A 13,587-nucleotide genomic window follows, 5' to 3' on the forward strand; every position below is an offset into this window, starting at 1 on the left:
AGGCTCCTCATTTAAGATAAACATTGCATCTCTACTCTGAAGTAAAGGAAGCAATTTTCACCAGAGGGAAGTGAGAAGAGGGGAAATTAAGGGAAATAGTAACTTCAGTAGCAGTCGGCGAGTATACAGACCAGGAGAAAGGTGAATGGGAGCCGATTTCAAGATTGCTACTTGCATGTTAGTGGCAAGCAGTCTATCCTGATTCTCATTTCAGAAATGTAAATGACTGCACAGGCTGAACAGGTCTCTGTTGCTGGGGAAAGCCTGACCCAGCTGGAGCAGACTCAGGTTGAGAAGGCCTTAAACTTGCAAAAGGGTTGTGCTGGGTTGACTTGATGACTCAGAGAGTGTTGCTTTTGTCCAAGACTTTTTGGTGTTGAGAGAGCCAGATAGTGATGGTTGCTCTGGCTAGTTGAGAGGATACTGAGACCACCCAGTGCAGTACAGCCCTTTAACACTACACCCCACACCCCCCTGCAAAAGTGTCAAAGGCAAGACTTAAAATGTGCAGGTGTGTATTTTTTCAAGCAAAACTAGAACAGTTGTGTTCCTTTAGAACCTCTAAATGGAGTCATTGGGAGGAATACAAAATTTGGAAGCAAGAACTACACCATGATTAAATGATTTCTTGTAGGAAATTATTTCAGTTATTAAAAACAATGAATGTGTGAATTGTCAGTCCTACCCTTTTTAACACCTTGGTACAGATAACAAATTAACTGCTATGAATTACAGCTGTGCATAAGTTATACTAGAGGCTGAATGTTGAACAGCAGACTTTCTGCTGATTTGTGTTTTGTAGCATGCCATTTTGTAAAAAGAATGGTTCCTTTGAAACACTGAAGGGCAACAGGCAAGTCCTTTTAGGAATAGCTAGTGACTTGAAATAACTAGTGGATATATAAAAAGAATAAAGACTTGCTGCGTGGAGTAAATGATGATTTGATGATAGATGATGATTAAATGGCAGGTGTTTCTCAAGGTGGCAAGGTTCTTCTCCAGGTCAAAATGTTTGTAATTGTCAAAGTGAGCATTAGCAAATCATACTTAAGGGTGAGGAGAAACTACTGGATCACTGTACTCTGAGTTCTTGGTGTCACACGCTGCTTTGCATTAGTCTGCGCATCTGTGTGCACTCAGTAGTGTGAACTCACTGTCTGTGTGCTGTGCAGCGTGTGTGTTCGTTCACAGCCTCTGTGCTGCTCCTTGGTGCCACAACCTGGAGCAGCACTTGGAAGGAGACTTGCCAGGAGATTCTGCCAGAGCAAGGAATAGGCTGCAGGTCGCATTAATTACTCTCATCGTATGAACCTGTTACGTGCAATCATTTTTCCTGGTAGTTCATTGACCCCATCTCAGTTACATGATCAGGCTTGGATCCGTCTTCTGACTAGGAATGTGCTGTAGGTCCTCAGGAAGACTGTAGCGTGGAGTGTGTTTTTCTGTTATCTTTGGAATTTTATGTGCCCTGCAGCTTGCCCATGGGATGCTCTCAGAAGAAAAAAAAAAAAAAAAAAAAAGCACAGGTGGGCTTCTTGTTGGATAGTAGGTGAAGCTTAGGACTTCTGGACTGAAGTGCTACTTCCAGGGAGGCATTTGTGTTCATCTAGGTAGAGAACGCATTGCTGCTTTTCAGTATTTTACTGTGTTGGGGAGTTACCTGTTAAACAAATAAATACGAATTTCTTTAAAGAACTAATTTCTCACTGAGAGTAAGGTGCTTAGTTTACAATAAATCTGAGAAATGATAGGCAGTTGAAGGAAATGCTTGGAAATCTGTAAGCAGCTGAATGACCACAGCATGAGTCAGACTACTGATAATTATCCTGGGTGTTTATAAACTACCCAAAAGTACTGGACAGGTTAATAAACAGATGTTGCATTTTATTTTCTGTTACCAAAATAAATACATACTAGTTATTTTCCAGTTCTGAATTGAACATGAAACAGAGGTGAGTTGCACTAGTCACATTAAAAAAGCCCTATAAGGTTGAATATCAGAAACTGTTAAATGGAATATAAATGCTCCAAAGAGCATTTTATGTGCACTTTATTGTGTCTGACAGACCAGTTTATATTGTAAGTCCATATATGCTTTCTCTAAAACGGGATCCAAAGAAAACATAGCACAGCCAAATGGAAACTGTAGTTGACTTTGAGCTCTGATTAATTTGTTTTTCATATAATCCTTTTCTGGGCAGCAAGAAAAACGTGAGAAAAAGATGATGCATTGTGGTGCAGTTAACTTCCGTGAACGATATGAACTTTAAAGAAAATTATTTTAAAAAACCCCAACCACCCACCCAAACAAAACATCTACTTTAATTGGAACTGTTTTTTCCAAATGTTAGTATGGACCAAGGTGCTTGCCCTATTTCATGTTTGAGTCTCTGCAGTTCTCATTATATGCGTGAAGTTCTGCAAAGCATAACTTAGTAGATGAATTAATAAGTTCTTAAATAAAAAATGTCAACAGCATGCTCATCTGTAATCAGTTTCTAATATTGGAGCCCACTGGACTTTCCATATTAAGGGGATGATGTTTCATAATTGAGGCAAGTGAGTGCATACTTTCGCCATAAAGTTCTAGAAATCTCATTGATTTATAAAAGCATTAAACATGTAAAATTAAGTAACTTTCAAGCTGAAACAAACATGAAGCTAAAAGCAATATGACTTTTAAAGCCCAGCCTCAGAGTAGATGCATGAACAGATATATAATGCTTTAGTTAACGGTTGCTGCCATTTCTCTTACAAATTGTTCTTTAGGGTATTGTAACTCAGCTGTTTTTAAACCCATCACTCTGGAACCTTGCCTACAAAATGTCAGCACAAGTGCAAATTTTATTTCTTTAACAAAATAAAGGGCTTGGAGCAGTTAGGCTTTCTAAAGTTTTATGGCAGTAAAATAAATTTTGCTACTTTTGCTTTGCCATAACAAGAACCATACTGTTCACCTTGTCCTACCAGCAGGTAGAGACAGAAACCAAAACAGTTTAATTGGAAAAACACTGTGTGTTGTAACTTGTCTTTTTAAAAGTTGAATGTCGAAGTGTAAATATACTCGTTTTATTGTTGGGCTGTGCTTTGGGCAGAGGACACAGCCCCTTGAGGGTGGATGGAGGGATGGTTGCTCTAGAAGAAAATTTCAGAAGCTGAAAGGAAGACATGGGTGCCAGCTTACTAAAGGAATTTAATCTGAGTTGAGGTTCTCTTTCCTGCAGAGTCAGGAGAGAAGCCTGCACTTCGGCTGCGTGCAGCCGGTGTGTCTCTTACCAGATCCTGCTACCTTGGAGTTCTTTTAACGTTTCCTCTCTCCCATCTGGCTTTTAAAGCTGGGTAATGCCAACCCATTCACCTTTTCTAATGTTTTCCTGAAGTTAGCCTTGACACATACTCCAGGCAGTAATACACAGTTGTTCTGTAGTCGGTATATACTAAAATGGGGATTTTCCTGTCGTGATGGCCATGCGTTACTGTTGGTATGTTAGTTTTGGTGGTGTGTATTTTACTTTTTTTTTTTTAAAGCTTTAGGGAATGAACTTTCTTGCACATAGCTACTGCTAGTTCAGCAAGTCACATTTAGGCTCTGCTTTCAGCTTGGAACTTCACAGAAGGAAGATTAGGTAATAGTTTGTGTGGAAAACATCTGTTTCTTAACAAAGATCTTGCCTGTTGTTTTTTTACGTTGTCCCTCTAACAACAAAGTCCTTTAGTCTTTTAAAGACTTAAAAGTCTTTAAGTCCTTGTCGGGTATTAGAGTTGCTGTGGTTTTAGCATGCTCATGTTCTGGATCCTTTGTTAGCTTAAGTTATTAGCCTTAGATAAGTGTTGTGGGATGGAAGAGCTGCTTGGTGGTGTCAGTGCAATTTCTGAATCTCTGGACAATTTGTCTGGGTTAGAATTTAAGTTTTTTGGCTCCAGTGTTTGTTTAGACCTTTTCCTTGTCTGAGGAAAAGACGTTGTTAAAATAATTAAGCCTAGCATGCATAAAAAGAGAACCTTTCCACAAAATTGAATTGCTTGGGGTTTATTTAAGTTTTGGGTTGCTTAAATGGGCATTTTACTGTTTTTGCTTACAAGCAACTTACTGTCTATTCCAGGGAATCTTTTTTCCATGTTTTCCACAGAAGACCGGTTCTGAGGTTTTCCAAGTACAACAGCTTTCTACACTCCGTAGTACTTTGTTTTACATTAAAATGCATTTTATGTGTCTAATTATTACTTTATTAGTATACTTTTCTTCCAGCTCCTTTAAAATTATTTTGTCTATATGTCTAGTATGAAAAACCTAATACACAGATTTATTAGGGAATCATCCTTTTGGTCATTCTTTTCTTGAGTGCATTGAGTTCAGTCTGCTGCTTACAAGGGAAATTCCTCACTATGATGCTGTATGTTCTTGTAAATAAATGTATCCTGTGTTTCTTAGAACTCAAGAAGTTGTTTTTTTTTAGTCTTGGTGTCAAAATCAGCAAAACTTGGTTCCCTGGAACATGCAAACTGGAATTTTGTGCATTAGCTACAAGTCCAAGCACTTCCTTTTCGTCCCAGTCACAGTGTGTGAAGTGCTGACCAGCTTTCGATGCATTTTGTGTTGTTGCTAATCTATTGCGAGACTAGCATTCAGGAATTAGGGCTAGTTTGGCTTGTGACCTTGGGAAGAAAGACTGATTTGAGAAATATGTTGTTATTTTCCGGAAAGTGTTCCCCTTTATGTGCGTGTATCTTAGAGGGAGTGGGGGGATATTAGTAATGTAATGAGCAGTGGATCACTCTGCTGCCGAACTTGTTTGAAGTCATGTGGCTGAACCCCTGGTGTGGTCATATATGTCATGGTGTTACTTGAAGCAAATGCATTAGGTTTATCTTTTATCTTTACGTTCTTCAGTCTAATGCAGCTCTTTTCAACAGCAACAATAAAACATTTCTCCGTCTGCTGCAGAATATAGATAGCTTACATCTCTGCGCTGGTCCTGGTAGCGTTTATAGTGATAGGTTAAATGAGATGAATATTCAATGTAGGTGTAAATCAAGTACTCAATTCCTATTTTAACATTGCATCCTAATTAAGAAGATAAAAAAAAAAAATGGCCATCAGAATAACCTACTTGCATTCCAATTTCAAAAGCTTACAATGGCCTCATTTACTAACTTTTCTTTCTCCTTTTACATTTTTCAGTTTGCGGGCCAAATGTTGACATTCGCAATGATATCCATGAGCTGAAACGCCTGGAGAACTGTACGGTAATTGAGGGTTTCCTTCAAATTCTGCTCATCTCTAAAGCAGAGGATTACCGCAACTTCCGCTTCCCAAAGCTCACTGTCATAACTGACTATTTGCTGCTGTTCCGTGTGGCAGGCTTGGAAAGCCTCAGTGATCTCTTCCCCAACCTCACAGTCATTCGTGGGAGGAACCTCTTCTACAATTATGCCTTGGTTATCTTTGAAATGACAAATCTTAAAGAGATTGGGCTTCACAACTTGAGGAACATAACCCGCGGGGCCATACGGATTGAGAAGAACTCTGACCTGTGTTACCTCTCCACAGTGGACTGGTCTCTCATCCTAGATGCAGTGTCCAATAACTACATCGTTGGGAATAAACCTCCAAAGGAATGTGGGGACTTGTGCCCAGGAACGATGGAAGAGAAGCCATTGTGTGAGAAGACATCTATTAACAATGAGTACAACTACCGCTGCTGGACCACGAACCACTGCCAGAAAAGTAAGATTTGAGTAGATAGTGTGTTTTTTGTCACCTCTTGCTGAAGTAAAGGTTTAATTTTCTGATTATTTTAAATTCTTTAGCAACTTAAACTTCTATTATAGTTGTATGTAGTCCACGTAATGAGGTATCCAGTTACCCCACAAATAGATTCCCTCTTAACCAGTATAGGATCATCTCACTTCATTAAAAAAAAAAACACAAAAAACCACAACAACAACCAAACCCACCACCAAAACAAAACCCCCAAAACTTTCTGGGTTACTTCCCTATGGAAAAGATGCAAAGTAAGTGTAAAACTAAACCCATTATAGCAAAGCTGGAACCAGTTTTACCTTCCTTGAGGACTTTGGCAGGAGGTGGCTGTTGAATGCTGTCTCCTCCTTGCTGAAGTGACATTATGTGCGTGCCAGTCATTGCTGTACTGAAGCTGTTAACCAGACTTTGACTTTTTTCTTTCCTTCCCTTGGCATGCACCTTCAGAAATTCCTGTTATGGTAAATTCTGTATGTAAGAACTTTTTTACTGAAATCAATTTTCACGTTACAGTCTGTAGTGTCAGAGAGTCAATGGATATCTTGACTCAGTGAAATTATCCTTGCCCGTTTTGTTCTTACCTGGCATGACAGGGTTTATGTCTTTCTGATAGTAAGTATTAGCAAAAGCAAAACCTGATCTCTTCTCACTTTTTAAAAATAAACAAATACATAGTTTACTCAAATAACATGATTATATGGCAGGCTTTTTGAGTTCATCCTGTAACTTTACGAAAGCTGAGCCCTGCAGTATCAGTAGGGCTTAATTACAAGCACTCATCACTGGGAGGAACAGTCCCTAAATTCTGCATGCAGTCTTGACCAAAACTGCTATAATGGTAGGAAACACCACGGTGTGAGAGAAAACAGGACCAGGGCTATGTTCAGGTTACCTTCATTTAGGGACACAGTTTTTTCCTGTAGTGGCTCATCAGTTGCTTGTGAAGCCCTCACGTTCAATTAGAACTGAAATTGAAGCACCCTGTCGAGCAGTTTCAGTCAACACATGCCAAAAATACCTCTGAATAAAGTCATTTGTGGGGCTGTGCTTTTGCAGATACTTCTTATAGGAAATAAAGTTTGTTTTTAAACAAAGAAGACTCCTCAGCCTGTTACTGGGAGACTTTGTGATTTAAAAGAGTGTAACTCCGTTGTCTACAGAGGGTGACCTATGTGATTCCTGTGCAACCTCATTGCCTTCAGTAGTTTGAATGGATGTAACTAGAGTGTATTTAATGACCTGTAACAACTTACTTGTTTTCTGTTGTGTGCTTTGGCTATTTGGAGTAGGCAAAAATAATGTGCAGAAAAGCTTGTTGACTTCTAGGGGAGTGTTAAAATAATTTGGATCCCAAATGAACATGAGAAGAGATTTTTTTAAGTAAAATGAGATCAGTTATACTGTGATGGCAGCATGTTTAAGGCAAGGGTGTGGATAGTGTTTTTCTTTTCCTATATGCTTTCATCTTCCTTTCATGGGCGATTGTGAAGAAGAAAGGTATTGGAAAAGAGCCTTGAAAGGTTTAAGAGCGTTACACTGTGGAAAAACAGCGAAGGTTTAGAGTATTTCAGGATGCAGAGTGTGTATAGAAATGATCAAGTTCTAATCAATTAAAAGGGTGAGCAAGTTGGACCTATTTAATCTGTTTGCTGTGATAAGCCATTGACTTCAAGGAAGAAGACTTTAAATTTGCCAGCCATTCATCTAAAAAAAAGAAAACAAACACAAAACCCAGAAGTACTCCTGTTCTGAAGAAACACAAGGGAGGTATAAATGTGCGGTTGTTCAAAAGGAAGCTTTTTGTCTCTCCTGCTACATTTCTTGGACGCTTTGGCAATGAACTCCTTCCTGATCTGGAGAGGGCTCTTGCAGTGCAAAATGACAGAAGACATGAAAAAGAATAGGAGCAAGGACTGTTAAGTTATTGAGTGTTTCAGTCAGCATTTTCATACCAGTAGAGATATGACACCTATGTTATTTCCCAGGGAATATTTTTCTAGTGTACTATTTAATTTAACCCTGACATTCTCCTTGTGTGTCGCAGTAATGTTAAACTGAAAATGCTGTCTATCACTCAGGGTTCCTTTATGCCTTTTTCTTCGCTCTGGATGTGTGGAGGAGTGTATATTAAATCTCTTTTGTCCTTGTTTAGGTTTTACGCTGAAAGATCTGAAGTTGGTGGGTAAATGTTGTGTGGGAACACTTAGTACTTTAAGTAGTCTGGCTTCTGTTTAGTTTTGCTGTTGAGTGGAAGTTGTTTTTTTCCTTCTTTTTCTTGCTCACAAACAAAGGAAGAACCCTGTGCTTCCTTCAATATAACTTGTGCAGGAACAATGTTGAGGGTGGAGGGAGGAGAGAGGGAAGGATATGCTGTGTTTGACAGAATAATCCATTGACATTTCTACAGTAGAACAAGCTACAAAGAAGCTGTAACTTATTTTTTTAAGGATCAGCATCAAGCGTCAGCAGCTTTTCTGCCAGTTTCTTGCCCTGGTTTCTGTGTAGTATTCATTCCTTTACCTTGAAGTGCCCCAAGGCAGCAGCCTTACTAGTTTGCACACTTTGGAGCTGTGGCATCCTGTGTCGGGTTTGGCGTGCTATCATCTCTCTGACTTGCACCTACTTTTCTTTTGGCATATCAAATGCCAGCTGTACTTCACTGGGGTTGCGGGGCCACCTGGAAGAATCCTTCAAGATACAAGGAGAGTACTGAAGTTGTTGGCATCAGTGGTTGTGCTTTGGGGCACAGGTGGAGTTGGCAAAGATAAAACCTGAGTGTCCAGACATACAAATAAGATTATGGCCTTTTGTGTTGTGTTTTGTTTGGTTTTTTTTTCCTTCTTTTTTTTTTTTTCTCCTGGCAGTTGTGACTGCTGGAAATGTTTATAGAAGCTGCCTGCATCTTGCTCAGTGATTGATGTGATGGTTCATCACACAGAAAAACGGTTCCTGCTGTACCTATTGAAAGGCTAGTCTCTGACATGCTTGCTTTGCCTGTCCATTGATCTACTGTAAAGAAAACTTTCATTGTTTTCTATATTCCTTTTGCTGATAATTAATTTTTGAGGTCTGCTGCCTTAGTCACTAGGCCTTTGTAAGCCTGCAGAAATCAAATGTAAATTAAAACCTTGAAAGCCTGCCTGCAGGATCCCTTGTCTACCCTAACCCTTGTGTTGTTTTTCAGACAAGTCCAGCTAACCCTTCATAAGACACTTTTGCCTTTGCTGGGGCCTTGAGAAATGAACTAATCCAAGTGTTTATGTGGGAATAATAGCAAAACTAGCAGTGACCCATGTATATGTAGTGTATGGGTGGGGTTTTTTTCTTTCTTTTTAACTTCATCCTAATTATTCTTCTGCTCTCCATCCACCCCCCAGTTAAATTAGAGATGCTCTCTGTCAGGTATTAGCAGAAACCCTTCCTTTCCTACTTGGATAAAAGCAAGACTAGGGGTCTGGTTACCAGGAGGGCAGAGTGTTAGTAATACTCACTATAAGGGGTAACGTCCTCTGGCACAGAAGCTGCAGTTGAAGCTAAGAGTGCGGTTTGGAAGTCTCGGTCCAGAGCAAGTTACAGTGCCACACAAAGGGGGTGAAATAACCGTGCTTCTCATAAAAACAGTGGAGGTGAGTATCTGAAGTGCATGAGGGATCTCCAAGATGAGATTTGCCACTGGCATAAAAGAATGTGGGTTTAAATTGGCATTGTAGAGAGAACATGGGTTAGGGTCATAAGCATTAAAAACTTGTTTTGAAAGAGGCAAACTTGATGTGAAAAACAATAGCTCCCATAGACTGTGCTTTGCAATAACAACAGAAGAAAACTTTCAGCTTCTGAATGTGTGAAACCGAGGACCATGGAAAAGGCATGTGAGGATTTGGAGGCTGATAAAGAAGCAGATGGCAGCTAAGCACAAAATGTTTTTAATGAAAATGTATCCTTATTCCTTTTTGAATTGGTTTGACAGTGGCCTGAAAAGATATGGTCTATGTGGGGAATGAGGAACGGGAGGGAGAGAATGACAGTGAGTGGGAAGAGTGGTCCATATGTACCTTCTACTAAAATGTTTAAACATATGGAGACAGTAACATGATGTATTCTCACAAATATTCAGAATCTGCTCCTGTTTGTTTACACGGAGCTCAAAAGATAATGCAGTTGAGTGGTGTCACTTGACATAGCTTCATTGACTTGTGCATTACTTACCAGTGTACGCCATCTGGGAATCTGCTCCCTGTTGATTTCAGCAGAGTAGCGGTGAAAACCATGTTTTGGAATTTCCCCCCCCCTTCTCTCCTTGTTTTTTCCCTCTCTGAGCAGTATTCACTATATTCTCCAGTCCTTCAGAAATATCAGTCATGCACAAACTGTAGACATGCAGAGAGAGGAAAAAGTTGGGAGCCGGAGGTACTGAATCAGATAACACTTATTGTGCTTTTACTTACATCAGCATGCTTTTTTCTGTTTGCTTCATTTAAGGTTTTCTGTGTTGGTTGGTTGTTGTTTTTTTTTTTTTTTAAACTCTGAAACATAGTAGAAATTTTATGTATCAGCAGGGGCCAGGATGCTTTAAAAGTTTTACTCTTCTAGCAAATGAATTTGATGTGGTATAATGTTAAGCAAAGCTAGTATGTGTATTGCCAATCCTACCTCTTGTTGTGTTAAAAAATAAAAGTACCATATAAACCTGAACTTACTTTGAAATGGACAGGTTGTTTGTCCATTTGGTTGGTAAGCAAACTCTCTAGCAAATAAACATCTGCTGAAAGGAATAAACGAGAAGGGTAGAAAAAAATATTTGTAAGAGGCACTAACACAGTGACTGGTGTTACTGAGTTAGAAAAATCTGGAGCATGTTAAAAAAATTTGTTAGTGTTTTTGTTCTGAATGAAGTTTTTTGCCTGACTTTTGCTCCCCTCCTGCAAAACCTGCTCTTCAGCCCAGAGGTTTCCCAGAATTTTTATTATGGCTGTGAGTGCATGTTTAATTAGTAAGCTGGAATGGCCGCAGAGCAGTTGAGGCCAATCTGCAGTTAATTACTGTAGCAGTGGTTTATATTCTGAGAAAAGGACTAAAATTAAACAAATATATACTTGCCATTTTTCTTTGTTCTGGTGCACAATGCCATAACCTGGGAAGAATATCTTGAATCTTGCAGCCTGCCCTAGTCACCAAAAATTAGGTGCTAATGTTGAATACTCACCTTGGCTTCCGAGTTCCTTTTGGCACAAAGATGTGTAGTGTTTTTGAGATTACTTCACATTTCAGAATTTTGTTTTCCAGTATTGAAAGACTTGATGTAATTAACTAGGTCCATCAATGACACTTTGCTGTAGGTTAAAAAAACCCCAACTTTTAAAAAGCCTTAAAGACCTTAGACCTTTTCCCCACTTTCTGGAATAAAGAATAAAAAGAAGTTAGTGTTCTACATTGTATTTCACACTTCCTTTGACTTGCTTTGTCAGTCCAGAGGTGTGTTTATGTTCACCAGGTGATGTGTAGACATACTGTAGTGACTGTCTATGCTGTTGGAGAAATTTATTTCTTTTTGTATTGTTTCTGATAATGTGGAGGGGTAGTCAATGTGCTGCAGAATGATACAGTAAATGTTGCCATGATTTCAGTGGAATGCAGTACCTTGTAAGTGGTAGTCACTGTGGTTAAATGTATATGCCCATTTATTCTGAGTAATATTAAATCTGTTTTGCGTAGACACCGTACTGATATAGGAAAAACGAAGATCAGTGGTTCTAAAGTTAATCCCACAACAAACTTGCTTGAGCTAGGAAGCAGAGGCAATTTTTTGTGCTTTATGTAAACGCACCATATACTTCTAATTGAACAAGAGTGTGCTGTGGTTGAAACCTGGCTGGACAGAAAGACCTTCTGGATCCATACTGTGCCTGTCATTCCATGGCTTCAGATTTTTGCCTCATGAAACTTTGAAATCCTGAGTAATCTTTATTGCTACTACAATATGGACTTGCTTGAATTATCTCATGCCAAGCAACTGCTTCACTGTCAGAAAAACAACTATAAAAATATAATTGGAGATCACTTACAGGAAACAGTCATTCCTTGGTTTTATGGGTTGCATGTATGTTAATTTCTCAGTTCAGTTTCTCTGATGCTCTGTGGTAAAGGGTGGGGAAGAAAAACAATGCCAGTCCTTCTTAGAAGAAGATACAAAAGCATCACTAGATTGTCACGCATACAGTGTTCAGTCTTTTAATGTGTAGTGCTTGAAAAGAAGTCCTGGTCTAACCTTTAATTATATGTGGGCTCATGGGAAAAGGGAATGGGCTTCCTAGCTCAGTGGGCCTGAGGCGGTGGAGCAAAGGGGGATAGGTAAGTGATGTCTACAGTCATATTCAGTGAGGGTTTCTAAGATGTTACTTGTTTATTCCAAACGAACAAAAAAGAGCTTAAAAACCTCAGTACCGTTCTAAAGGTACTTAGTGATGTTTCTCAAGTCTGATAATCTTGTGCTAGGTGGGATTGGAACCAGAATGCTTTTGGTTTTACTTGAAATCTACTGTTCTTAGCAATTTGCTTTCATCCTACAGGAGACTGAGGATAAGTTTAGAGAATTATTTTTTACTATTTTTTGCTTTACCTTCCTATGCAGCAGTACCATTTTAAATCTATGAAATTAAATATGCATCTGAACGTGAACTGAATCTTTGATTAACCTGCTTAATGTGGACTTCCAGGGCCCATTGATACAAATTAGACAAATGTTTGTTAATGGAATAGACAGTTGTATTGGATAGTTAATTACGTGTAATGTAAGACTTTATTTTTATGATGAATTTGCAAAACAACTGAGAGCTGGGAATAGCTAGCAGCATTATAGGGAAAATGTCAGGGAAATGTCAAGTGTAAAACCAGAAGAAAGCTGTGTTTTTGCTGTGTTCTTGCAAATGTCGCAGGGACAAGGCAAACTCAGCGTGGCTTAGTATTTTCCGCAGTTCGGTCTGTGGCTCTTATCCATGCAAGGAGTTAGCTTTCCTGGAGATTTCTGTTTTGACAGTTAATGTTTGTATGCATGTCTAACGAGGGGTGAACTTGAGCTGTAGTCTTTTTATCTTGTTGGGGCCCTAAAGAGAGCTGTCCTCCACCCAGCTGTCCACTTCCATGGAATGTGTAGAAAATACATCCTTTGTGATGACTTACCTGCAATTGAATTTGGCTGAAATGGGCAGAAGGAGGCTTGGAGGTGGACAGGCAAGTGAGCAAACTTACTGAATTTGCCAGCCTACTTCTCATAAGGCGTAAAGGTAACATTGAGGTTCAACTCTGGATAGAAACCGTGCCCTCTAAAAGTTTTGATTTGTAGGCACCATTTTCCTGTTTCTCCTTCCCCAAACACACATGAATGCAGGAATGAATTGTCCTTAAGCATTTTCATAAATTGTTTTCATGTGGCAAACAAGTTTTTCAGTGTTAAACAGTGATGAAACAGCCTTTGTTTAGCCTTCCTTCCCACTAATAGTGTGATTTCCTTCTCAAGACTGTTTATGGCTCTGAGAATTAACTTGTAATAAAGAAGATGCTTGGATAATAGTATGTTAATACAGGTTGTTCAATTGCCTCTTTCTTCTAAGGTGAGCTCAGCCTGTTCTGCTGTTGACTGACTCTTCCCCCCCCCTCCCCAGCAAAGTTTTCAGCATTTGTGATGGAATGTGCACGTGCTATCAGCCGAGTGCTAAAAATGATGTAGCAAGTAGTTTGCCCACCATAAAATAGTAAGGGTCTGAAGTGCCCATAACGTGAGTTTTCAAAACTGGAAACCATATGCCATTCTCTGTGTTTTGGGGTTT

At 39.3% G+C, this 13,587-nt stretch overlaps 1 protein-coding gene across 2 annotated transcripts in view; it reads left to right on the forward strand.

Annotated features, from left to right (window-relative positions):
* IGF1R (insulin like growth factor 1 receptor) overlaps positions 1-13,587 on the forward strand; it is a 195,635-nt gene that overhangs the window by 27,588 nt on the left and 154,460 nt on the right. For both annotated transcript variants that reach the window (XM_040599601.1, XM_040599603.1), the window contains exon 2: positions 5,183-5,728. In XM_040599601.1, the coding sequence (XP_040455535.1) occupies positions 5,183-5,728 (546 nt within the window). The remainder of the gene's footprint in view (positions 1-5,182; positions 5,729-13,587) is intronic.

This window comes from Falco naumanni, chromosome 7 (assembly GCF_017639655.2).
Source record: "Falco naumanni isolate bFalNau1 chromosome 7, bFalNau1.pat, whole genome shotgun sequence".
In the NCBI taxonomy this organism is placed as follows: domain Eukaryota; kingdom Metazoa; phylum Chordata; class Aves; order Falconiformes; family Falconidae; genus Falco; species Falco naumanni.